Here is a 27,417-nt window from a genome sequence, read left to right as displayed (position 1 = left end):
TCATGATCTATTCTTTACCTGAAAAACACAGCAATCCAAAAACGAGGAGACATTAATGAAAAAGATGTCTGATGCATTCAAAGCATGCTTAGATCAATTTCACCAAATTACGTCAAATCCAGAGGGTAATTAATTTAATATACAAGAATAACTGAAGCAATCATTAGCACTGTTCAGACCATAGTCCTGCTATAAACAGGCACTACGTATGCAAGTTGATTTATTAAATTACTACATGTTGTGCACAGATATGGCAGTATGACTCTATTATGGTGATTTGTAATGTTAATGCTACAGAATAATACTACGGGACTGTGCATTTTCCTCTGACTAATACATACAAACAACCACAATATGCTGAAACACAGGCAGAACAGATGGAGCTTAAGTGCAGCGTTTAAGAACATTACTGGGTCCCATACTGTAACACCAGTGGTTCTTTTTCTCCTCTTTCCACATTGGAGAAGTTTAAGAGAATTGCACTTTGACCGTCTGAGTCTTGGTTCTTCAGGAATAGAGCGTTAGTCGATGCTGCAATCTGCAAGATTACATCAATAATGGTGAATGTCAGTCTGCAAAATTTCAGTTGCTGGGATTGAATGAAGTCACACAAACAATAAAAATGAATCTTATGCAAAATGTGTTGAACATTCTGGAAGTTTCTACTCCACATATTGTTTGTAGCTCAGGTGCACAGACAGCCTCCTTGTTGTCACAGCATCATATAACGTTTCAAATTTAAGATCAGAATTTACATGAAAGCTAATCCTAATCAACACTAATTATAGCTCTGAATGATGTGATGATTATTCATTAGGCCTGGATGATCTGTGACCCCAGTTTGATATTATATATGTTGTAATCCATTGATTTTGGGATTAACCAAATTTAACAGAATACCTGAGAGTATTTACATACATTTCATTGAGGGAATTAGCTTATTATGCGCCTTGTGTACCTGGAATCTGTTGCGACGTCGAGGGCAACAGGCGATGACCGTGATGAAGGAGAAAGTTGCAACAAGAATGGCAGCACATGACATGATGAAGAACATGTGGGGGTTAGCTGAAATGCACACAGAAAAAACATATTACGTATGAGCGTAGTTACCTCTAACATAATATATGGACTGGAACATTGTTCACATAAAGAAGGTCCAGAGGGTCAGGATTTATTGACAAACATATTAAAAGCTTGTCTAAGATTTTTCAGAAAAACTATTCAGGGCAATCCCAGAAACAACAAATCGATTGAGCACAGCATACATGTGCTGACCACTCATCTGTCCCTCTTCAGATATGGCTGGATTCCTCCATTTTCACTGCTGCCTCCCAGACGATGGAACTAACACAGTTTAATGCGACATGGTTTCAGCTGAAACACCCCATGACACAGCGACAGCTTCTCCTTTTTGATAATCATAATTTTGATGAACAAAAAAGGAAGAAATTAAAAATAGTTAGCTCTGTGTATCAAACTGGAGAATAATTATAATTGTGATCTTGATTTGTTCATTTGAATTACATTCAGTCTGAGAAAGATAAGTCAAATAGTTTATGACTGAATGAGTCATTTCTTCTGTGACTAGAAACAAAAAAAGAAAATTGGTTAAAGTACAAGCTAACAAGTTAAATTAATGATATTCAAATAAAATCACACAGTTCATTGATAATCCTTGTCAGTTGAAGGGATTTTAAATGTGCAAATGCTCTTTGTTTGTTGCTTGTTATTTTAATTTTTTGCAATGCTGTTGAACTTTCATGAATTCCTGAGAGTTGTTTCCCATATTTTGTGTTTCCTCAGAGTGGATGGCAGGGTTATAATAATGGGAAAATGTATTTCTCTACGCTATTTAAAAGTTAGGATAGGTCACCGTAACTGGTGGTGCATGTAGGTATGATATTGCATTATATCTGTAAGTACTATGATCATTAGGGGGAATGTGTTACATTGTCATCTTTATATTTTCTAATGCCACAAAGCAATCCTGTGTGTGATCTGACTGTACTGCTAAGAAATCCAAAAAATGAATTGATTAATGAGTCAGCATCGTTTCCTTCCATATACACGAGTACTAAGTGTAAAAGTGAATTGACCTGGATGTCAAATTAACAATTAGTTTTAATTCCAAAGAAAGGTTGTCTCACCTATTCTATTTAAATGTCTTTTGAATTATTCTATTATTATAATTAGTCAATTGCTTTGTGACTGAATGGTGTTGTATGAGCATCTTGCATCAATGAATTGCCAAATGTTTGAATGTTTCCATCTTTCCAAAATGGTGAAGAATTCTCAAACTCCTCAAGCAGCCCAGGTAACTATTCAAGCATGAAATAGTTTCAATTGCATAAGAAACAACCTCAAACTGTAAAAAACCTCAGTCAATGAAACTCGTTCTGTCTCGTACCTAAGTTTCTGCCCCCCTTTCTGCTCTGGTTCCCTCTTTTTGTTATGGAAAGCAATCTGTCAGTATGTGTGGTTGTTTGGTTTTTGGTTCAAAATCGTTAGTGTGAGGACAATTTTCAATCTGTCCGGGTCCTTTCAAAGGTCCAAAGAGCTATTTGCAATGTTGCTGTTTCTACAGCTACTTGCTACAACTTGCTGGTCTTGGAAGAAAGTTCAGCTTCAAACTTCATGTGTGTGTGTGTGTGTGTGTGTGTGTGTGGCTCACTGTTTCTCTTGACATTGAGGCTGAAGGATGTCTCCAGCTTGCTGACATCATTGCGGACGCTGATGTCCAGGCAGTGGACACCAACAGAGGTGAAGGTGTGGTTCAGTCTCAGAGTGTTTTCATAGAGCATGGTCAGCGTGCAGCCCCCCATCGTGTCTGGCACACAGTTCTGCAGGAAACGCCAGCACACCCACATGGGAGGACTGCAGACACACACACACACAGAGGAACTTAACTCTGTGCTAACAATTTTTATGTTTCATATATTTATTTATTTACCTGAAAACGGTCAAAAATGTCATATGTGAAAGGACAGGTAGAGAAAAATATCAGTAAAACTTTATGATAGAATAAAGCAAAAATAAACAACATTAAATTGGGAGGAAAACTGCAACTGAATAACATGTGATTTCTACCCTCTGCAAAGCGTAATGCACAAACCAAGTGTGTCTTACCTTCCATCAACCTGAAAAGCCAAACTGGTGTTCTGAGACACTTCGTAATCAGAAGGGCCTGTCAGCTCGATGCTTTTGATGACATCTACAAGATTAAACTCAGTTTTTAGGCTTAATAGGATTACTTGAAGCACAATTTAACTCAGGTAGGACTACAAATACAAAATGTATTTTTAATTAAATCTGTTAATTTCATGCTGAACATCTAATGACAGATCAGATCATTTCACAGTGCAAATTTATGTCTAATGTATTTTCTTGGATTCTTTGCAGAGATGCTGCAGAAATCTGCCATGATGACATTTGCTGAAACTGCATGTAGGACCAGTGATATTACTTCCAAATCTGATTAATTTTATTTCGGAGAAAACTGTACATGCAGGCTACAAAGGACTTTCACTTATCTAATTTCAACAAGTTGCTGATGTAAAACTACAAACCGAGCACTTGAACGTCTGTGGAGTACAACCCAGTGATTCCAGGGGAATATTTGGTCAGATTCACTCCTACTTTCAGCCGCAGTGTGTAGTTCCCTGATTCTGAGTAATGGTAGCGGACAACTGGTTCTGTCCCTTGGATCACTTCTCTGCAAGTCAAAGCACGTATGAATGATAAAGAATAGCATCCCAATCCCATGTGAATTTTTTACATAATGAGAGATTCTTGTACCCATTGCCTAAATCCCACGTGTAGGTGAAATTAGCAGTGCTGAAATTTTTTGGGGGATCGAAGAGTTCAAACATGGTCTCTGTGGGAACATCTGAAGCCAGTTCCCCTGTGTCTCTCACGAAGGTGGCATTTCCCTCCATTTGATAGAAAACCAGCTTCCCAGCAATATTTTCTGTTTCAAAGAGATAGTATACTTGTTTAGGAAGCTCCTGTATCTGTGAGAAAGGTATGGAAGGTATGAAAGAAGTGAAAATATGACCTACCCAAGGCTGTCAAAGGTTCTGTAGTCTCTGCCACACCCAGGACGAGCAGGAGAAGAAGCATCAAGATCCATACGATATTTTCTCTTTCGGCAGATGTCCCAAAGTTTGAGTGCAAGTTTTTTAAAACGTCAAATGTCTTGAAAAAGAGCTGATTTTTAAATTTACCTGTCCATGTCTGCTTGTCCTCTCACGGGAGTCCACTGGAAGTCTTTGTCATGTGGAAATACAGTCAAAGGAGTTGGACATCGGGGGAGGAATGGTGAGGTTGATGTTACTCCTTCATGCCAATAGAGCTGTAGGAGCTTGAAATCATAACCACGGGTTTCAGTCATGTGGCTGATGATAAACAGCTTTTATACAAGACGCTCTGGCCTGGGTCACATTTTAATCAGTGATGTGGGACATTTTCTCAAATGTGGGTTTCATTTTTCTTGTTCCTATGAAAAAGAAAGGCAACCTGAAGCCGGATTTCAAAGGGGCAGTGGAGGGATATGGATATTTTAAAATGAAACAGGTTGTATCCATATGGTGGCGCTAAGAGCCCAAGAACGACACCAACAGGTTATAAGTGGCAAATATGACTTAATAAATTTTGCTGGTTACTGGATTTAAATTCAAAGTTAATGTCAAATGGAGCAGATAATTCTGATAAATCTATGGTAATTTCATTCCATTAAAATAAATCAGTTCATCTTGAAGCCTTCTAGTTTTCTGAGCCAGAAAGTGTTTTTGATGTCTAACCATTATTTAATACATCTGTTTAATTTATGTCATTAAAGACAGTGTGACGCATACACACACAACCAACCTGCACCAGGCTAATCTAGTCATGTTTTCATTCTCATTGCATGCATCAGGCCTGAGAAGATGCACACTGGCTTGTCAAATGAAAGGATATATCACCCTCATCAGGCCGTGGACGGTCATGTTTTACAGACATTGCCAAACCACGTTTCCATGAACTTTTCCTCTGTGTTTTTAATATCCTGCTACAACATTTTAAACTCAAATACATCACCATGTGTAAATCACTGCAGATGTTGAAATAAACAAGTATCTAAATGAAATATTAGATCAAATGTTAGTTCCCCACTCATACTTAAATGAGGCTTCCAAGGGTGGAATATAATACACTACACTTACTGCGTTTACCTAGTGTACTTGTATTGACCGAAGTATTTCCAATGAAAATGATTTCATATTTGTATGCTGCTTGTCCTTTCGTCCTTTCGGCCACCAGAGGGCCCCAGGAGATTTTGAAATGTCCCAATTTTTTATTTTTTTCATTTGTTTTATTTTCATTCAGTCTACTTTTCAAGTGAGGCATCTGGAAATTATGAAGCAGACACCTATCTGGCCCCGTATTTCTTCCCATATTGGCTGTATCCTTGACCCAATTTGACCCTCTTCACAGCCTGGGAGGATGACTCATGGATTTACAGCAGGTGTAAAGCAGTGTTGACAGAAGTTAATAGTATTCTTTTTTCGTTGTTGTTGTTGTTGTTGTTGTTGTTGTCGAGGCAGTGGGGGTGCCTGTAATCTATTTACGGCCCCAGAAAGCCTTTGTCCGGCCCTGTCACAACATTTACACAAAATGTATTGCATATATGTTACAAAGGGCCTCCCTAAAATCTGCTGTGTGGTGGTGCAGGGGAACAGGCGTGTCGTTTGATTGGCGACTCATCAGAACCACTTTTTGGCCATAATGTTACTTTCAGCTCACCTGTCCATTATTTGAGATAGCCAAAACACGGATGCTATCACATGACTTTATTTTTCACCAACTTTTTTTTTTCTTTTTTGCGTGACACCTCTGACGTCACGGCCCCGCCCCCGCTCTCGCTCTCCTCATCTTCACGGGGAAGTCCCTCGTCGTGCCAGTCAGCGCGTGCGCCGTCGTGGTGTCCACACGCCCGGAGCGGTGACGGTGAGCAGGACCGGCCCTGGGATCCATCAGTGAGAGTGAGGGGAACACCTGGAAATACACGGCTCCGCTTTCATTTCTCTGTCATTCTGCCGACTTCTGGGCTTCAGCAGCGACCTGCCGTCATGTCTCGGGCTCCAGAGGATGTGAGCAAGCTGACCGAAAGTACATACAAGGTGAGTGATACACCCAGCACATACATGACGGGCTTTGTTTTTATCACTGTGAAGGCTAATCAGCCTTACAAACTTACGTTCTTCATTTTAACCCTGACTATAAAATACTGAGTTATGATTTATGAGTGCATTTAAGAAAAAACCTGGGATGAGTCACACTTTCTGAAAACGTATTATCCTTTTATTGCCTTTGTGTTATTGTTAAAAGTTCCCAAAAAAAATTACCTGGTGGAGCAACTGAGAGTTGTTGTCTACAAGTGAAAGGAAGTATCTCTGAACTCTAACAACAGTCAATAAATGCCTGCAGAAGCCAAAAGGGACACACCCTGTTATTTCATCCTTCCAAGATGCAGAAATCACAGTAAACCACATTACAGTCAATGTCCTGCTGTCCATCTGAGGGAGGAGAGAAAGAAAAAGTTTCTGCCAAGCCATCAATCAACCCGCTGGAACATAATGGAATCAATAGTCATTTGATCATGAGATGAATCTTGTTGCGTCAACTTAGATTAATCTAATCACGTTTACTCTGCTGCCTCTCAGATTTGATAAGCAGATGAGAGTCTGTGTTTGTGTTCCTGTAAGGATCATGTCTGCAAACAAGCAAAGAAACCTGCAAAAGTTAAAAATGTTTTACTGTTTATTATTTTAGTCTAAAGATAATTTCTGCCAGTTGAATGAGTTCACTGATTTAGAGAAAGCAAACTGTGTCCGACGGAGGGAGCAAGTAAGAGAGAGAGAGAGAGAGAGACAGAGAGTCCCACATGTAGTTTACAGCATGCCAGAGTTTCAGCTGGGAGAGATAGAGAGATAGAAAAGAAAACAAGGAACCTGTTTCCCCTTTTTGCTCCTCTGCTCTGTTCTTTTCTCCATGTAAAGTCATACCTGCCCCTTCATTGTTCTATTGAGGGCGTGCCAGGGGAATAGAGACAGGGAGGTGAACAGCACTTGATTGTTGAGACATTTCAATGGAAAAGGAAAAAGAGAGAGAGAGAGAGCAGGCGAGACAAGGTAGGTGGGAGGGGGTTGTGACGAGGTTCACGCCGCAAATAACTGCAACTTTGTGTGGGACTTCGCTCTTTTGAGGGAGGAGTAAAGCATACGTGAAGGGTCAAGTTAAAAATTGAAAGCTTTATTGTTCTCACGTGGTGATATTTATAGAGCCTGTTTTCATTTATTTCTTCTCTCCACCCACTTCCACAGAAATAGACTCATGATCTTTATTAATCATGGTTAGACTCTAAAAGAATTAGATATTTTTGTGAGCAAGTAAAATATAAAGTGACTTTCAAAATGAAATGGCTATAAACTTTATCAAAGGAGGCTGTGGTTTTCCTTTTGCCTCCACAAATGTTATCTCTGTTCTTTGTCCCAGAATGTGATGGAGCAGTTCAACCCAGGCCTAAGGAACCTGGTGAACCTTGGAAAGAGCTATGAGAAATCCGTCACAGGTAAAAAATTTTCACCAATTGGTCTTAACTGCTCTTGTGTACATTTCACCAAAACACAAACCATGTTTCTCTGTCTCTGTGTGCAGCTATGACTCTGGCTGGAAAGGCCTATTATGATGCAGTCTCGAAGATCGGAGAAAGCGCCATCGTGTCTCCAGTCTCCAGAGAGCTCGGTGAGTTTGATAGAAGTCCATTTTAATTTCACAACAGTGAGTGAAGTCTCAGGGAGGTCACGTATCCATACTGCAGTGTCTCAGTGGGGAAGACTTCAACTCAGATAATTATTCTCAGGCTCCATCCAGTAGCTGTTAACTTATCGTCAAGCTCGTTGACAGGGACAAACAGTTAGCCTGGCTTTGCCTGAAATCAACTAAATCCACATAGATGCATCTCCAAAGCTGGCCTTACAGTAGTTGTATAAGCATGACTATTTCTTGAAGGTTACCTGGCAACCTCAGCAAGGCTCCAGGAAGCCACTGCTCAGAGCCAAGAAAGGAGGATATGTGAAGAATTCAGCAAACAAATACAAATTAAGCAGTTAATTTGTGTAGCTTTTATGTGCTGGTAGCTGCCATCTGCCCCTACCTCTGACTGAAGTGCTTCCTATCCTCACTCTCCGCTCTGAACCTGCCATCAAGTTCACATGGTTTGTTTTTAAATACTTCCAGTGACTCATCTCCAGTTATTCTGTCAGTGTGAAAATTCATTTCTGACCTAAATGTCCAAAGTTACTAATTCAGGCAATTACAAGAAATTAAGTTTTTATTTTTTTATATATATATATATATATTCCTGCCATTATAGCCTGAATATAACTTTAGTTTGATGTGACAGGCAAGGGATTAGAGGAGGGAAGTGAAAATGGAAAAATAATGTTCCATTATCCTTGAGGTCTTTTAAGTGAAAACCGTAACCACAGTGAATATACATACACGATACCTCATGATGACGCATAGCTTTGAAAAAAAAAAAAAAATGCTGTGACATACATGCGATTTCAAGATATATGCACATTATTCTCTGTGTGAAAGAGAGGAGATTAGGTGTCCGTCACATGTGATGGATGGGCTGATAAAGGAAAAAGGCAGTTAGCAAAGCATTAAGTAAGCAATGTTCCTCATCATCAGAACAGTAGAAGTGTCTGTGCAGGAAACTATGAAATTGTTCTCAACAAATCCTTGAAATTTCGTAGAATGCAATGTAAAGCACACATATTTCAGTATCTACACAGGTTAGACCTACACAAGTTGTTGTTTATGGCTCCATGTAAATATAGTTTAGTCCTGTAAATCCTGACAGGAGACTTTCACCATACTGATGCTTCAAGAAACGTTGGTCGAGTTTGTCAGGTCACACCTGTCAGTTAACAAAGTCTGTATTTCATCACTCCATTAAATAATATGTTCATGTAACACGGTTGGCTTGTGACCTTTTCTCTGCATATTGAAAGCAACAAAGTCCGGCAACTGAAAGGTCCCAACAGGTCTAGATCCCAACAGATTTTTAACATATGGGAATTTGGGGAATGCGGCCTTAACACTAAATTACAATGTTCAATAGTTTGTCTCATTTATCTAGTTTCTCTGCCATGCTTGAGTGAGAGTAGATGCATGTGAACGTTCCTGTAGCTGAATGTTTGCTCATTCTTATTAGCATTATTTGGCCCAAACTGTAAGAATGCTACTCAAAATAGATAAATTTCTAAAATGGCCTCTAGTAAAAATGCGCACAGTTTCACAGCTTGTCTGGAGTAGACGACAGCGAGACTGCAAATTCTCTCACACACAGCAGCGAGAGGAGCAGCAAACACGCTGAACAAACAGACAGACAGAGGAGACTGTCTTCCCAACAGAGATCCAGGCTGATCCCCTGGTCCTCCATCTGCCTCACCAAACTTACCGCAGGTCTTTTCAGTCTGTCAGCGGAGGCTCAATCTGTACGGGAATAAGGGCAGCATTGGCTTTTCCAATATTCATGGTTGTGTCATTTAGCAGAAGGACCAACTCTAAGTTTTCTGTAAGTGTAACTCTTGAACGAAGAAATAACACAACTAAAATATAAACTTTGAGTAAAATTAGCAAGAAACCAATCATCTAAGCTATAAAACAGCTAATGCTGTCTAATTGTGGTTGATATTTGCTAATGTAGGAATAAAATATTCAGTCACTTTGTTGACTGTTGCTCTTTTTCTCTGCTTGGTCTGTTTTTCTACATTTCAGCAGATCCAAGATATAAATTTTGCTTTCCTCAGAGCTAAACAGACCGACAGATCTCTGAGACATTTTTGTGATTTCCAGCTTGTCAACTCATTCCTCTAGCCAAAAGATATTATTAAAGCATTAGTCTTTAAAGGAATTATCTGTGAAATCACACATTTTACATCAGACATTGCTTTCTGTTGCTTCTATCTATGGCATATATCTATGTATCCATAAATTTAATAAACCACACAGTATATTTAAAGGTCTGTGGGTGTACAATTAGAAACTTCCTGTGCATGACTGAACGGCTGGACTGCACAGGGAGTTGCTATTCCACTCTAAAAAGCAGCAGGTATTGAAGGACTGAAAATGTTACCGGAGAAAAAATAGCACGCACCCCACCCCTTCCACCTTTTCTCTGCACTGTTTGTCAAGCTTTAGTTTAAATTGTTTTCTGAAATATTGAAGTGCACCGACAGCATATGAAAAATGGCAATGTCAACCAGAGTGATTTACCCCCCCCCCTCCCCTCCCTGGAGAACATGGATTTGTTGAGTGTTTTCTGCCAATAGCTGCTGAAAAGGGTTTCGTTTAGTCTGAGGCGAGTTGAAGTTATGATTAATAAGAGTTTGTGACATTTCAACCATCTGGCTTAGGGACTGTTTTCCTCTCCAGACACAACCGACACTGCATGTATCGCTACACAATGTCCAATGTATCTTTCATTACAGGGACAACATCGCAAGCAGCAGCTGGGAACCATAAATGTTTTACAAAAGCCAGAGAAAATACATTTTTAATATTTTGTCCCTGAATAATAGTGAATAAGAAAAACACCTGCAGAAAACTGTGTGGTGCAAATTTGCGCGCTTTAATTTCTCTTTGAAGTTTCATTCAAAAAATTGGACATTAAATAAGAGGAGCAATACCACTCTGAGATCTGTGTGTCAACAGTGAAGCCCCAGCAAGGAAACATGTGGCTTACTTTAGTTTAATTCCTGTGAGAGCTAACCTAAATGTCTTAAGTCACAAAATACACCAAGCATCACCTCTAAATTTGGCTTCTACGTATACACTCCTACAACTATACATGACTGAGACTGTATTAGGAGTTTGGTCTGTCTCCTTGTCACTGAGTCTGTGATATCAGCTACTCCACTTACACATCAAAGTCAACAGTAGACTGCTTTCCTAAATCATATTGTTGTTGAGACAGTTGAAATGTTGAATCAGCTGTTGAATCAGAGATGACTCCTCTGCCATCACAGTAATGATCTCACACTCACACATCTCAAACACGTTTGTTCTGCAACCGCCATTTAAACTAAAGGTTATCCTGGTAGTTTCCTGAGAGGGGAGCATGGATCCACTTAGTGCCCAATGGACCATGAAGTTGGAGCCTCTAAAACCTTTCACGCTCCAGTCATTTCGCAAAAATATCCCATGATTTCTTCTCTCTCTTCTTTCAAACCTCTCTAGTCACTTATCAGTGATTGCTGTATTTATTGGCAGTAACTTTCTTTAAGAAGTTCAAACCAACTTTTTTTTTCATGATGTACACATGATTTAAAAGCAATTAAATTTTTAGTTTACTGTATTGAGTAAATTGAAATTTACTGTTAGTTCCAAGGGCTGGAGTTATTTCTATGTACTGTACTTTTGTGCTTTGTGTATCTGCAGTGCAGATCCTCACTTTACGTTAAGTAAGCTGTCACAGCTGATCTAGTGCAAGAACAGTAGACATGCTGTGTGATAGTTGTTTCTCTAATTTATAATCAATACTCATAGGTGGCAAGCATATCACACTGTTTTCTGTATTCATTAGAGCTGCATTATTTAGATGATTTATAACACAAAAAAATCAAGATATAAAAATTAGATCGGGAATATCTCAACTTTGTTACGATTGAGATTTCAATCATTTATATGATTTTGTATATATGGTCTTCAACAGCAAATGTTTATATGATCAGTGCTGAAAAATGCTCTTTTTTTTGAACAATGAGTCGTCTGACCTAACACACATCCCAACTTTACTCAACTTCGCGGTCATACCATGATTGTTAGGTTGTTTGTTGTGTCTTAAATTCTTAGAGCTGTGAGATTCATTAGATATTGTTGAAAACTGGAGTTGTGAGGTAAGACGACACAATCTTTCTTCCTGACCAAATGGATTTGAATCCACTTGGAACAGCCTGTGCCTTAAGGAACAGTGAGTCATCAATACGTGTGTTTCAACCACAGTGTTGGCAGTATCGATCACAGTGATATCTTCATGATAAGGAGGAAGTGGCAGATCTATGGAAACCTCCTAACAGTTTTTGCCCACCCTCAGTGAATTCTGCTCCAACCTGAGTCACGCAGGAGGTGGTCATGTTTCATCAGCCGCGCTGTAAGCCTACGAGGTCAAGCCCAGTGATGCATCCCACTGATGAAACGCTGTTATTAGACAATAACCAATGGCTGCTGCAAAGTTAAGCACAAACTCAACTCAGATGTTGTTTGCGCTTGGCAAAATGAGGGAGGATTGTCATTTAGATTAAATGAAGGTGAGCCAGAGAAAAGGTGCCAACACGTCAGTGGCTGGTGTTTACCTCTGCCAGCGTCACCTCATATTGCACACTTTCCTTATCTAGGGCCAAATAGGCAGTCGTTGTCAGCTCATGAATCATGTCTGCTGTGGAGAATGTGTTAGCTGTCCTCCTGTCATCTCATAATAGATACTGCAGGTATGCATGACACACAACGTTTATGATCCCAATGGGACCAAAAGACATGTATTTTTATTGTTTCATGGCTTTCGGTCGTCACCTTGAATCGTGGTAGACTGTTCAGTTTGGGTCTGAATGTTTTTACCCACTGTTGTTTACCATCATATCGGAGCATAACACACTCATAAGCAAGCAACTTGTATTGAATTAAATGACCAAAGTTCATTTCCTCATTATGAGCTGAGGTATTCACATTATGTGTGGAGGAAAGAATAAATAAAGGCGTCATTATAATGAATCATAAGCCATATGAGTGAATCATGGATTGTGTAGTTTTCCACAGGGATTTTTGGCAAGTTTGTGCAGGTCTGTGTCAAAATGTAAAAGAAATACATGTAAATATGGTGCTACATATTCCGAATTGTTGAGGGGAGATTAGGTTATCTTGGTACTTAAAATCCTGTAAACAGAACAAATGACCAGCAACAAACTGAGATATGAGATTAGTTAAAAAAAAAAAAAAGCTGCTATATTGCTGATAAAGTCGAATGATCAGTGTATGACAAAAATGCTGGGCAGATAAATTCTCCTGAGTCTTTTATCGTCACTTAAAGTAGAAAGTATCAATTATTTACTTTTTTTACACCTGTCACGTTTCATGTCCATGGACATCTTCACTACACTCTGTGTCCCTCAGCTCCCTCTTCATAAGACAGATAAACGCACTGTACAGTCCAAATTTAAGTTGTTGAAAACTTTGTCGCATTTACCATTTCTCGATAGGAGTTCACACCTTGTTAACCCCAAAGGTTAAACCTGCAGGTATACAACAGCCTCTTTGAACCCCTTCACAGCCTTTCTCAGCGCCCTCACCGCTCCACGCAGCCTGTTGTTGGGGCTGTATAAACAGCCCCGTGCTGAGCGCCACCCCTCCCCGTTGAAAGACAAAGGCAGCATTTACCAGTACGTTCTGGTGACCTTCAGAGGGCAATGTTGTTGTAGCTGGACGCTGCCTGCTGGATCACAGACGTAACAGTGCTCTGATACAGTGGGTTATTACTCGCGTTTGCGTTGAGCGGAGGCGAACAGAGTGGAATGTCAGGTGCTGGGTCAAACGCGTGAGTGTTTGGGTCGGGTGGCTCCTGACATGGGCAGCATGTAGCGTTTGTCACCTAAAAATCACAAAGTGAACCTTACACCTGACACCTGCGCTCTCTTGACTTTCTTCTGAAGGTGATGAAATCCATGTAGGTTGTTCATGTTTGCTCTTTTAGCTCACTGACACCGTCACATGTCCGGATACGTTGTTCCCATACTGTTTTTCCAGGTTTCACCAGAACACTGTGTCCTATAGTGAACCTTGAGTCTAGATTTCGCCCCATTGTGATAGAGGTAACACTATAAACTGCTTTGCTGCGATTGTCCACTTCTGTTTACAGTATTGACACACTCCCATTGTCTCGTCTAATATGCTTCTCTATCTACACTATAGCCTGTCTGTGAATGGAGACTATTCTGTATCTGGCCACACAATGCCAGAATGTTTCATAGAGATTACTTATTGACAGCTGTTGAAATATTGAAGGGAGCTAAGTCATCTGGAAAGATTGTTGACTGTAAAAATTAAAAAAAAAAGGTTTGATGAGGAAAAAAAGGAAATACAGGAAATTTGTGTTTACCATAGATGGTTCTCAAAAAAACTATTGTAAACGGCATCGGCTGCTTTCCCTGAATTTGATTGCTTGGTGTCTTGTGAGCAAATGCTTCCTGTCACTATCACAGAGAGCTGAGAGTTAGACCTCTGAATAAACATGAACGTTGAACTGTTGGTTATCTCAGGTTGAAGATATTGAACAGGCAAAGCAGCTAACTGTGCTGACCCAGAGATAAAACCACAAACCAGTTCACTAATTAGCACACTGATACATAACACACAAGACGAAGTGTAAAAAGAACATGTGGTCATTTTAATCTGTCACATTGTCTTCTCTCCTACCTCTCTGCAAGAAAATGAATCGACACAATCACCAAGCGCTCATCACTGTAGCACTAACGCACCAACGCAAATCCACAAGTTCTCTGAAATACTGAAAGCTGTTCCTCATGTCTTTCTAGGTGGGGTTCTAATGGAGATTGCAGTGACCCACAGGAAGGTCCATGATGAATTTGAGGAGAATGTAAGTAGCCAAAAGACAATAAGTGATTATTTCTTTTTATATTGTTAATATTATTATTGTTTGTTTCTTTATTTATTTTTCTTTTTTAGAAAATCTTGTGGAAATAAAGCACACGTTCATTCATTACTATTACAATGGGCACTTAAATTTAATTGCAGTTGATCCTACGTCCACAATCCGCCTACTGCTGTAAATACTGACCACACCAAATCAAACACCAATAAATGCAAATAATTTGGTCTTTTTATAGCGTGAAACTATTTCTCAGCTTATAAAGATTTAGTAGATATAAATGGCTTTAGTGACCAGGGTAAACCATTAAGTATGGATTATAAATTTCATTGGATTTGTTGACGATAGAAAAACATTAGTTGACCAGCCCTTCTAGCCTCTAAATGTGACCAAGTAGCCTTTCTAGAAGGGTGGCGTTATGTTTTACTCTCCTCTCTTTACAGTTGACCTTTTACAACCGTTTGAGCTTATTTTCCTCATTTTTAAACAAACAACAAAAAGTTAAAGAAGGTTGACAAGAACAAAAAGCTACAGAATAATTTCATCCCTCAGGATGAAATACTTCAGATTCCTCTAGTTGACAAATAGTAAATTGAATTCAAGTGTCAGCAGCAGTTTGAATATGGCTGTAACTGCAACTTAACGCTCAGTGTTTACTTCAGAGTAAACAGAAAGTCTTTCTCTCATTTGTCCATGTTTCCTTATTACCTCCAGCCACAATGTAATTTATCTACAAGAGGAAAGGGGTTGTAAACCTTTAACCATAGCAGGGTGATAAGTCACCTCTAGTGGCTGGAATCTCATCCTCTCAGAAACCCGTTATCATCCATTCCATCAGGTCACTCCGTTCTTGTGATCGAATGTGACCGAACTGGCCATTGTGTTTGGGACAGCATGAGTGAGGGGTGATGTATGTTGCAATGTATTTGAAGTGTGTGTATTTTCTCTCTGCAGCTCAAGAGGTTTCACAGAGAGATTATTATTGAGCTGGAAAAGAAGACCGAGATGGATGTGAAATATATGAATGTAAGTGTCACCTTGTACAGTATACCTCTATTCATCAGCACAAGCATCTGCCAGTCCACCTTCCCTGTGGTTTTTGTACAAATACATTTCATTTTGGCAAAACTGCTCTAGAGGCAAAAATACAGAATAAAATCTTAAAGAGAAGATTCAACACTTTTTAGGTTTAGTTATACATGGGTTCATTGTTTTAGGGTTTCATTTGAATATTTTCATAATAAAAACAACCCTTTCCTTTTTAAACACGTTGTGCAGGCCACTTTTAAACGGTATCAGTCTGAACACAAGCTGAAGCAGGACTCCCTGGAGCGCTCTCAGACAGACCTGAAGAAGCTCAGGAGGAAAAGCCAGGGAAAGCAATCATCCAAGTATGAGATTAAGGAGAACGAGGTGAGTGACCGAAACCACACTTACTCCAAAGTTTCCTCTCTTCTAGATGGTAGCATGCACTTGTCTAAACTTTGAGTGGCTTTTCAAGGATAGCACTGTTGAATCTTTGTGGTCTAAAATTTGTGATATGATAGATTAGATAAGTAGATGTTCACATACCAACACAAAGAAGGAGGTGTGGATGTACTGTAAAAGTGTTTATGTAAGAAGAAGCTGCCTTGTGGGACTATATGCCAGGGTTTGCGTTCCAATCGTGGGTTAAGATGATAATAAAGAGCATTACCTCACTAATGAAAGTTGATCAAACACCCCTCAGCGTCTTTGGATCCTTACCCAACACAGAAAAAAAGTGATATTAAACCATCAAAGGGGGCACTGCAATTTAAACTCTTTGAAGTTTCTGTGTTTGCTGGCATTAGAATAAAGACATTATAATTCAGTTCCATGTGTATCAGCTACAGGTACATGATTGAACACACCCAAATGGATCTGTGCATGAAGTCAGGCATGTATGTTTGAGAGTATGACTACATACACTCAAAGCTTTGAGACAGACAATTTTACTATCCAGGGAAATACAGCAAGGAGGCTGCATTTTTAATTGTCTAAAACAGACCTAGCTGCAGCATTCAGGAAAATCAAACTCTCCCAAATTGAGACTTTGCCCAAAGACATTTTAGATATGATGAATGGACAGTGCGCGTCTGCCCTCCGCCATTCAAGCTCCAATCACACTGGATTGCTCTCCTCATCTTTGGAAACCCGAAATATTAAAGTGCATGACACAACTCCTCTCTGATCCACTACCTAGCTTTTTTCAATGATTATATGAAAGAAAATCTTACAGCATCTGTTGCTGGATATGAAAGATCATGTTTTTGATTCATTACCTTTAGTTTTGTTGGCATTTTGACCCATGGCATGTCAATGAATAATCCACCGCTGTTGTTGCTGTTGACATTAGATTCATTATTTGATCCCTGCATTGTGCCCTTTGCAAATGGTTTGGTCCACGTTCTTGCAAAAAATGGCAAATGGAAGCAGGAACAAATAATACAAAGCACAGAGGGTACAGTATATATATTTAGAAGTAGTTGTGGAGAAACAGCAGTGTGATCTCACAAGATGTAATCTCTTGAAATCGCGCTGAAATAACAAACAGGGCTAAAGCAAATGCCACAGCTGAACAGAAGTACACAAAAACGACTCAGAAGTTTTGCTGTCAGTATTGACATGGGTTTGATTTAGTCAGTTCAGCCGCTCAGCCTTCCAGAGAGTATCAGTTGCTGTATATTCTTCTACAAGCCTGAATGTTTCACCTTGTTGGGGGTTTACATCTTGTTGTCTGCTACCAACAAGCAATTTTAACACTTAAGACAGCAATTTGCTTTCTTAATCATTGTGGCGAGATGAAAGAGGGCCTGCACAGACTGAGTAATACCTCCTGTCTGTCACTTGTTTTCATTTGTGCACTGTTTGTGTGTGCCATTCTGGCTTGTTTCAAGTGAATCATTAAACAAATGGTTACTACAGGTTGTAAAAGGGATATTTTGTCTCTCAGCATGCTCTTTCCTTTTTCCTCGCTGCTAAAATCGTTGTCGTTTATATAGCTTTGCATTTGAATGGCAAATTAAAAGACACCTGCACAGTAAGTTGTCTCATCTGGATGAAGCTTGGCAGTCTAAACCTGCATCTCAGGGTGAGCTCAAAAACTCACCCCTCCTTTCCCAGAAGTGTCTTTTTCATTATCTGATTAAAAACTGACAGTGAACTATAAGAGAGACGAAGCTCACTGCCTCTTGCTCTAATAATCGTCTGCAGAGCAGCTGATGAGAGCAGAGTCCTGTCTGTCTGCTCTCCCACCTCTTGATTTGAGTGTGGATGATTGTTCGCTGTGAAAATGGGAAAGGAAGGGGTTTGATTCAGTGTCTAACATGCAATCAGAGAGAGAGAGAGAGAGAGAGAGAAAAAACCAGACCAGGCAGTTGAAGAAAAGGGTCTGCGCTCTGAGAGACAGGCTACTACCATCACCATGACAACCAGAGGAAAATGGGAAAGATCTGCTGTGTGGATGTAGAATAAAGGGATGGAGGGAAGGTTGATAAGTCATTTGAAAGGATTTGATATGTGTCATGTCAGGTCCAGCCACACATTTGCATCCGCATCTGCATGACAGGCAGAATCAATCCCAGCCTCTCTGTGGGGAAGGTCTGTCTTTCAGCATACTGATTTGGTTTCCCACTAGTCTGAGATCGATCCCTGAGCAGCAAGGTGCCCAAATAAACTCGATGCAAAGTGTGGAGACTTTGATTGTAATGCTAGAAGCACCATGTTTTCCTGTATTAATTTTGGTTACCAAAGAGGGGAAAAATGAATTTAGAAAAGCTTATACTGCAGAGCTTGAAGTTCACAGTCATAAAGCATAAATCAGTGTTTGAGCAGTGGTAATAAACTAGAAATATGGCCATGGGTGTTTTATTTACACTGATAAGAGCAAGTACAGCAATTAGATAGCATCTCATCAAGCTGACGAAAACATGCCTCGGACATAAACAGTGTGTTTCGGTAGGTGGCAGCACCCTAACCTACAGACAGTTAATACTTAATGTGCTAATTTGATTTAACACAATCACAGACCAAAAGTAGAATAGCAGTAAAATGGAATAGCAAAGACAATAAATAAATTAAAAGTATAACAACTGAGATCATTTTATTTATTTATATTATTTTCTTTCCATTTTGGGTTGTTCTATCATTATTTTCTTTCTTTTTTCTTTGAATGTATTCATTATTTTCTTATTATCAAGTTAATATTCTATTTTAATTATGTCTTCATTTTAATCTGATGTCTTTACTGAGTGGATTGAGTCAGTTGATTTCAGTAATTGTACTTCTTGATGGACCTGCTGTCATGATCAACAAAACAACTCTCAGCAGTTACTGCAACAAACTCTTGTGGTTTCAGTATAGCATAATACACTATCTGTCGCTTAGAGTAGAGTAGAGTGAATCTAAAGTAGTTGCTAATGCTGTGCTCTGACCACTCTGCTTCTTGGTGACCCCGTCTGCAGTACATGGAGACCATCTCATCACGCCAGATGGACATGCAGAAGTTCATTGCTGACGGCTGCAGAGAGGCCTTGCTGGAAGAAAAGAGACGCTTCTGTTTCCTGGCGGACAAACACTGCATGTTCTCCTATCAAATTAGCAACTTCCATGAGAAAGTAAGCATTTACAGAGATGACCAACCTTCGCAGACAAACCCGTCCACCTTTTCTTACTTTTCTTTCTCTGGTGTATCCAGGCCAAAGAGATGCTGGCCGTGAAGCTCCCCAGCTGGCAGGAAAAGTGCAGCGACATCACCAAGGTGCCAGACACAGTGGTGACCATGATAGAGGGACTTGCTACCACTCCGCAGCAGTCACCTCTGGTTGAACGCTACAACAGGGTGAGTTTTTTTTTTTTTTTCCTGGTGATATTGTCATTCATTTTCAAGAATGACTTCTTGCTTGTGATCACACACATACTAATATTTGTTTAAAGGGGATAAGAGCTTTGCTAAATAGTTCAAAAGGAAGACAAAGGTAGAAAAAGTATCCTGGCTTGCTGTGGCTTGGAGCATATCTTTAAAAGGACTGATTTGCTTTTTATCAGATAGATAGTTGTTGTGACTGAATATGCAGGTAACTCGTAGCTGATTATCAGCCAGGGGAAATGTTCCGCATACTGTTGTTAAAGTTCCTTGAATATTTTTTTGGCCCTGGCTGTTTATTGCTGCGTAGGAGGGAGACTAAAAGCCTCAAGTGCTGTAATCACTAATAAAAATCTCTTCCTCACAATGGGTTAATCTTCCATAGCTGTGATCATTGCAGCCTCTTCTCATCATCTTCTTTGTTTTGTCTTCAGAACAACATGGAGTCTATGGTACCTCCTCCAGCACCGCCACTAAAGGCTCAGATAAGTCCACTAGCCAATATGTTCAACTCAGAGTCCAGATCTCCGCTCACCAACTCAGACCGTAACTCAGGTACTGATGGCCGCTGTAAAGGAAATAAATATAAATAACCTGTCACCTATCACTGGCCGAGCTGTCACAGTCCTATTTTAAGGCTAAACTGCTTGTCAGTCACAATCCCAGCAATGTTTGATTGTTATTGTTGGCCTTTTTTTAAGGAATTCACATGTTGAGAAATATGCTTATTTGTGAACCTGTGTTGTGTCCAGACCAGGGCAGTCTTGGAGAGGGCAGTATGTCCCGATCAACATCCCATTCATCCGGTCTTAATGTGAGCAGGAAACAGCGAGTCAGGACCATCTTTCCCCACACATCAGGGAACAATGACACACTCCTCAGCTTCGACGACGGCGACATCATCATTCTGCTCATCCAGGAGGAGAGGGACGGCTGGCAGTACGGAGAGCTGGAGAAGACGGGGCAGTAAGTTTTGGCCCACTTCATATTTGGATCTTACAGGGATGTCAGTGGCTCCACTCCATTTACATCAAAGGATGAGGTGCAATGTGGATTAGACAGTCTGATGTGGAATATCAAAACATACTTTAATGTTAACTTTAATTCGAATGCCAACTAAACACTAAGACACCAAAAAGACACAATGTACTTTCTTTTCCACAAATACACAGCAGTGTTGGCACATGGGCATGTTTAGCATAACTAAGGTGGAAGTACTCGTTTCTGCTTTGTGTTTCTTTATATTATGTTGTGCAAATGCACCATGCTCAAAAACACAGACTATGTCAGCTATGTCAACATGACAGTCTTAAAGCTTGAAGCACTCTCTCTCTCTGTCCTGCCCAACAACAGCACACACAAATAAAGGTGCACACAGAAGACATCTGGTATTTTATGTGTCACTCAACAATGAACAATTGTTTTATTTGCTTCCCACTGACACATAATGATGAGCAAGTGAAATGAATACGTCAACTAGGAGTTTTGAAAGGTGTAATCGCACCTTTGTTCAGCAGCTGTGACTCCATGTTGCTTCCAGACAGGGGACAATATTGTCAATATACAAGTCACATGTGTTTGTATATGTAACACAAGAAGCATGTATGTGTGGCCTCTGATCTACCTACTCTGATCTCTAACTTTGAGATCCTCAGGAGATCAATTAGGACTCATAATACAGGCATTATGAAGTACTTATAGAGTTCATGTTCAATACTTTTCATTTCCACTTTAAAACATATTAATGCCGAGATTGCCCCAAAGGTACACATACTCAGTGGTGTGTGTGTGTGTGTGTGTGTGTGTGTGTGTGTGTGTGTGTGTGTGTGTGTGTGTGTGTGTGTGTGTGTGTCTGTGTGTGTGTGTGTGTGTGTGTGTGTCATTAAGTGGCCTTTTGATTCAGAGTGGTTTTAATGCAGTCAGCTGTGGTTTGTCAGGAAGAGGACATGTTGGGATAAATCACAGTACATTCTGTTTCTTAGCAACAAATCCAGTGCATTGGTCTGATAAGCCGTCTTTTTCACTAGACGTGACTTGGAGACAACCTCAGCTTCTTAGTGAACAAAATCTCTCTGTTATATATTTTATATCTGATGTGTGCATTGGATTCAAGTGGTTTTTCTGTAAGTGTGATTCTCAGCTATTGTAACTCACAAGCCCTTGAAAAACATCAGTTGCACAAAGAAGGGCGAATGTCAGTATCAGTTTTTTATTCAATCAATGATTGAATGAAGTCCAGCCAGTAAACACAATTCAACTGGGGCATATTTTTTTATATTACCACACAACCCCCAGAGACTGAAAGTCACTGATATATATTTCATCTGTTAGGGATGGAGAGATGTATTTCTTTTTGTACAAATGACAGAAATAAGATGAACAGTAAAAGGAAAACAGAGCAAACCCACCCACTTGTGCCATTTGATGAATAAGAGTCTGGAATGCATCCTCCTTAAAACCAATGCTTTTACACTTTGGTATTTGAATGGCTTCAAGTGTTAATTTACTGGGTAAGATGTGGTGGCAGGTGTTTTTTTATTTATTTATTTATTTATTTTTTACCTTTCTCACAGAGCCAGGCTCATTTCTTTTCCAGTCTTTGTGCCAACCTAGGCTGACCGCCTGCTGAATCACCACATAGACACTAGACAAAACGGACTGTCCCACTAAAGGGGCCTTAGACTATTTCTTGTAAGAGTGGATGTTATTTTTGCAATGACAGTTCAGTGCAATGAAGTTTAATGATGTTTTGATTTTCCTGTCTTCCTTAGGCGGGGCTGGTTTCCATCATCATACTGCAGACCTTATACTGAGCCAGTGATCCTAAATAGGTAAGAAAACTTATCACATGCCAGGAAGTGAATTCAAAATGTGGTTACAGATGTGTTGTTGATTAAAACTTGATGTCATGTCTAGCAGCAACCTGGGAACGCCACTGCGTAGTCTGAGTGTGGCCAGTCTGCCAGAGCAAGAGGAGGAAGAGCCTGTGTTGATTCCCCCGCCAGACTACAGCAACGACACCTCCTCTAGCCCAGTGGTCTCCTCCACACCCTCCCCACAGAACATGGTTAGTACTAGCCCCTGTGTGAGCAAAAGCCAACCAGATCTGGTCTGGTGTATTTATTAAAACCTGCACTAGATCCATTCTGTTCACTGAAATGATAAGGTAAGGCCTCAGGAGGACATAATGTGCCATCCCTGTTCACTGCCCTCCACTTCCATAATAAACTATTGATTTGATAGAAGGCACTGCCAGGTGGAAATGGGTTGTGTGCCATTTAATAATCTCTTAGTATTAAAATTCCCGTTTACCAGAAAACCTTTTAACAAAATGAATGATGTGCTGAAAAGCAAGACCAAAAAAGCTAAACAAAGGATGTTGACTTAATCAAAGAACAGAGCTAAAACAGACTACTCTTTAACATGGATTTAATGTTGGGCTGTGTGGTCTTGTAACATACTAACATATAAGCTGTTATGGTTGTGGTCAACATTTCATGATTTATTCCTTTGAATTCTTAGTAATATTTAAGTATTAAACCATGCAATTTTTTTTATAAATTTCTACTGTATTGTACTCGTAGTTTAAAATTGCTGTTTTAATTACAATTTACAGGAGACTGGTTATGTTCAAAAATACAATGTACCTACAAGCATCAAGCAAAATATGTACCAAATGGTATTTCCATAACAACTGGTCAAAGAATTGCATTTAAGGGGTTACTCAAAGTGTGAACCTGCAGTTCAACTCAGCTCAACTGAGTTTTTCAGTGTCTCTTAGCTCATTCTCTTGGTTTAAAGCCAAGTTTTGTTAATGTGCCCTCAGGCAAGGCACCAACCCCTTGGTTGCTGCACTAGATCTACTCGGTAAAGAAACAGTAGAAGACTTTGCGGTGGGAAGAAACCATGTTTGCGTGAAACAGGCCTTCACACGTTCCATTACAGGTTTTCCATTTCCTAATAGAATATATTTATTGCCTTACTTAGTCCCCAAGTTCAAACCACAAAATACCTTTTACATATGCCAAGAGTCTAGCCTGATTAATTATGTCTTATCAACACCCTCCCTGATGCATAGTCATCCACTCCACACCCTCAAGATTCATCACAGCCAGAAACACACCCACATTTCTCAAACCTGTTTGAGGAAATTCAGTATATTTATCTTGGTTTCCCCGAAGGATATATGAGCCCTAAAGGTGTAATGTCTCTGCATGTTTACAATTTTACAGCCGATACAGACTCAAGTGATCGATGACAGCGTAAAAGATGTGTAAACACACAACAAGTGTAAAATAAGGAGCTGCCAGGTTTTATTCAGGAATAGAAAGAGATGAGAGAAGGAGGGAGCTACAGAGGGAGACATAAAGGACAAAGGGGCACAGACACACTTTCATTTTGTGCCTGCACTGTGTCAGCTGATTTTAGAAAGAAGTAGTATCTGTCCAGCAGACAGATTTTTTTTTTTCTCCCCCCTCATCGTTAGCCTCCTCTTGCTCTGCCCGTACCGTGTCCTTTATATCTGCTGCCTCAGGATGTCACCATGAAATAAATGTCCAACTCTTAGTCCATCTTAATAGTCTTTTAATTTTTACTCTAGTTTTTATGAATGTTGTCCCAGAGTACAGTGAAACTTACAATCTTCTCACGTAAACCCTTCAAATCCAGAAGGCTGACTGTGCTCTTTAGATTTGGAATTTTAGGGAAAAGGTGGGCCCTACCACCAATGCTTTGGAGACCAATGCTTTCAGGCAGCTCCCAACTTCTCTGCACTAAAATGTTTTTTGTTTCAAGAACTTGATTGAATCCTAAATTAAGTAATCTCATAATCGATGGGAATTTGTTATTGCTTCACTAGCTCATGTAACAGCAATAAATCAATAAACAATAATGATTGAAAATAAGATTGTGTTAGGTTTTAAGACTATCTATCCAAAATTAGCTTTAATCACTATTATAGTAAATCTCAGTTAGGATCTTTAGGTTTCAGCAGGACTGGTCGTAAAGTTGAGAAATCATCTTAAGTTATCTATTCTTAAATGTGACCTGTTGCAATTCCCTCATAATTTACCTATTAATGTATAGTTGCTGTGTTTTGGTTACTGTACAGTAGTTGTGTGGCTGCAAAGTCTTAGTTGTACTCACTTATAATTAGTTTATAATATTTAACGTGTTCAGATACGGAAAGTTTTTTACGTGAAGAATTTATGGTCATAGAAGAATTCTCAGTTATATTTTCCCTGTATAGTCAGAAAACAGATTCATGGAATGATTGATCATAATGCAAGTTTGTGGCAGCAGGAAGTCCAGCCTGAAAGGCAGAGTCTTGTGAGTCAAAGCCTGCCTTATAAATACATGACTAGATGTTGTCTGCTCTCTACTGGAAGAATAGGGCAGTGCATGTTTTGTTTTTTTTTTTAGTTTAGTTGAAGACCTTAATAAATTTTGTAAGTTCCTAAAATGAAATGCATCAAAAAATACAGTTCAATTAAAGTTCCTGCAGCAGTTTTGATACTTGATTTTCTGTCTGTATGTTCATTAAATTAATGATAAAATCTTAGTTTAAGTATGTCCCTCACCTTTATCTTCCCCATGCTCACTTGGCTCTGTGGAGACGATAAGATTATCATCGTCCTAAGGTGAGAAAAAAAAAGACAAGTGTGTCTCTTGACAGCCTTTCTAGATTGTCTAGATTCCAGAACCAGTGAGGTCTAAGTTTGTATCTTAAGTATATGTCAAAGATGCACTGTGCCGATTAGGAAGGAGGGAGGGGGGACAACTGTTGATGAGAAATCTTATCAAACCAGTCTGACAGCAGCGACTTTCATTACAGCTAGAAGAAGGGTGTGGGTTTGTTGTGACTATGGTGTGTGGTTGTGTGATTTAAATGTTGTGTGTTATTCATCTTTGTCTGCTGGATCTTCAAGGTTCTTCTCCTCTTTTTGACCACAGGTTTCTTTAGTCAATGGAACAGGAAAGGCTCCCTTTCTAGGGTGAGTGACCTAACACAACTAACACAAACTCACAGGTTACCACCCAGTATGTGTTAGCTGACTGATTGCTTGATAGTGAAACTAAAAATAATTTACCGTTGTTTTTGCAGAGGAGGGAATCCGTTTGCCACAGTCAAGTTGAGGCCAACTGTCACAAATGATAGATCAGCCCCAAATATCTGATGGAGAACAGGAGAATTTCTCCCGCTGTCATGCCTTCAGGGAAACCATGCCACATGGGACCCTTACAACACACTCAGTATCAGCCCAACCTGAAATCTCACCAGCCTGTATGTTAGTTTCTCAGTATCAGTCTGCTCCATTAGAGGGAACTATTTCTCAACATAAGTCTGTACAACCATGCCAGCGTGTTTTACATTAGCCACAACAGCAACACTTTGCACAATCAATACATAGAGAAACTGGATGTCCTGAAAAACTTTGTAGTACAAAGAATTTTTTTTCAAAATGTCATCCATCCCATCTGTGTTAGTGCGGAAGTGATAATTCAACCCCAAATCAAAATGTAGCTGCGACTAATCGCTGTCATGTTACTTAAAGTTCTAATCAAATTGTCAATTAGCCTACATGTACAGAAGCCAATCAATGCTTTGTCAGCTGAATACCTTTAGTGTGAAGCAGCAACATATGGAAAAGTTGCAGTGTGATTTCATACGTCTCTGACATGTTGCAGAGATCATGAATAGTCAGTATTTATAAGGAGTTACCAGTGACATTAAATTACACTGGACTATATGTATACTGGCATTGACTGCCATGGTGTCCACCATCACCAATGAACACTCCAATACAGAGAGCTGGTTGTAAATGCTAAAAATGGGGTCTGAGTTCATAACATATAAAAAAACATATAAAAGCAGAAACACTTCTCAGTCACAGCTCTCCTTCACACTAGTGGAAACCAGTGTCTTAAATTTTTTTCAAAACATGTTTTAACTATAATCCAAGCAATTTTTCCAACAGTTTTGTTGTCAGCTACCATATATATACAGATACACGGACCCACCTTAGTCTTTTGGATCTGTATGTTGCAAAATGTATCTTGAGAAATTTGTAGTGACATTTCATGTCTTGTACTGTATTTGGAGATGTTAGCAGTATGAGGCTGAGGCAAAGCTGTTGGAGTTTTCATTGATATGAATATGGATTTAAAACCTGCATCTTCATTTTGGGGTGAATTCTCACTGTATGATTGTCTTTTTGAGAAGAAGGAAAGGGCTCAGAAAGTGTCACGAGGTCTTTTCAGGCTTGTTTGTGCTACACAATGAAAACATATGTAAATGGCAGTGACCTGATGCTGATGAAACGGACAAGAACCCAGGCTGTCTTCCTGACTTGCCAAAAAAAATGTCATTGTTATTTCTATTTCTATTTTTATCAAAATTATTTTTGTCTTTCTTTTTTTTTTTTTTTAGGAGGCTTTGTGATAAACAAAGGTTGTGAGGATGAAGGAAGGGTGGGAATGTTGGGAAAAGAGTTGATCAACTGAGTGAAGGCAGTATGTCACAATTTGAAATGAGAAGGCTATTTATATACAGTAAGTTTGTATGAAATATTTAAATATGTACACAGAAGTCGATTCTGTGAAAGTGCCCCTATTAGCCATGGCAGCCACTGTGCTCACTATGAGCCATGGATCTCACGCTGATTTTCATTTGACTGCTGGATTGTATTTTATATGGATAAAATTACCTTTTGATGAAGGGAATATTTTTCACTACTCGTGGTTCCACTGTTGCAGTTCACATTTATGCAAAATAAAGATGACAATATAGATATCAGTATTTTGTGTGTATATAGTGGGTCAT

The 27,417-nt window shown here is 39.5% G+C and overlaps 2 protein-coding genes across 3 annotated transcripts; one reads left to right on the top strand and one right to left on the bottom strand.

The window, feature by feature from the left end:
• On the bottom strand, positions 1–6,109 carry tmem130 (transmembrane protein 130). Its single transcript, XM_029528395.1, has 8 exons — positions 6,104–6,109; positions 5,870–6,001; positions 3,796–4,010; positions 3,567–3,712; positions 3,127–3,211; positions 2,672–2,874; positions 959–1,065; positions 1–18 (listed from the first exon to the last, which is right to left on the bottom strand). Exons 1-8 carry the CDS (start codon positions 6,107–6,109, stop codon positions 1–3), a joined length of 912 nt encoding a protein of 303 aa, XP_029384255.1.
• Positions 5,965–27,018, top strand: baiap2l1a (BAR/IMD domain containing adaptor protein 2 like 1a). Of its 2 annotated transcripts, none has more exons than XM_029527489.1 (14): positions 5,965–6,158; positions 7,534–7,609; positions 7,696–7,782; positions 14,637–14,698; positions 15,665–15,736; positions 15,989–16,123; positions 19,195–19,347; positions 19,428–19,571; positions 20,030–20,150; positions 20,348–20,561; positions 22,367–22,426; positions 22,515–22,662; positions 25,548–25,588; positions 25,699–27,018. In XM_029527489.1, the coding sequence occupies exons 1-14, from the start codon at positions 6,108–6,110 to the stop codon at positions 25,769–25,771; spliced, it is 1,437 nt and encodes a 478-aa protein (XP_029383349.1). In that variant the 5' UTR covers positions 5,965–6,107; the 3' UTR covers positions 25,772–27,018. The 2 variants fall into 2 exon arrangements, with proteins under 2 accessions (XP_029383349.1, XP_029383348.1); XM_029527488.1 differs by having other exon boundaries at positions 22,512–22,662.
• Positions 27,019–27,417: the final 399 nt, after the last annotated feature.

The sequence above is a fragment of the Echeneis naucrates genome, chromosome 19 (assembly GCF_900963305.1).
Source record: "Echeneis naucrates chromosome 19, fEcheNa1.1, whole genome shotgun sequence".
Lineage (NCBI taxonomy): Eukaryota > Metazoa > Chordata > Actinopteri > Carangiformes > Echeneidae > Echeneis > Echeneis naucrates.
The sequence above is the reverse complement of the archived record's forward strand: the minus strand, read 5'-3'. Positions and strand labels throughout refer to the sequence as shown.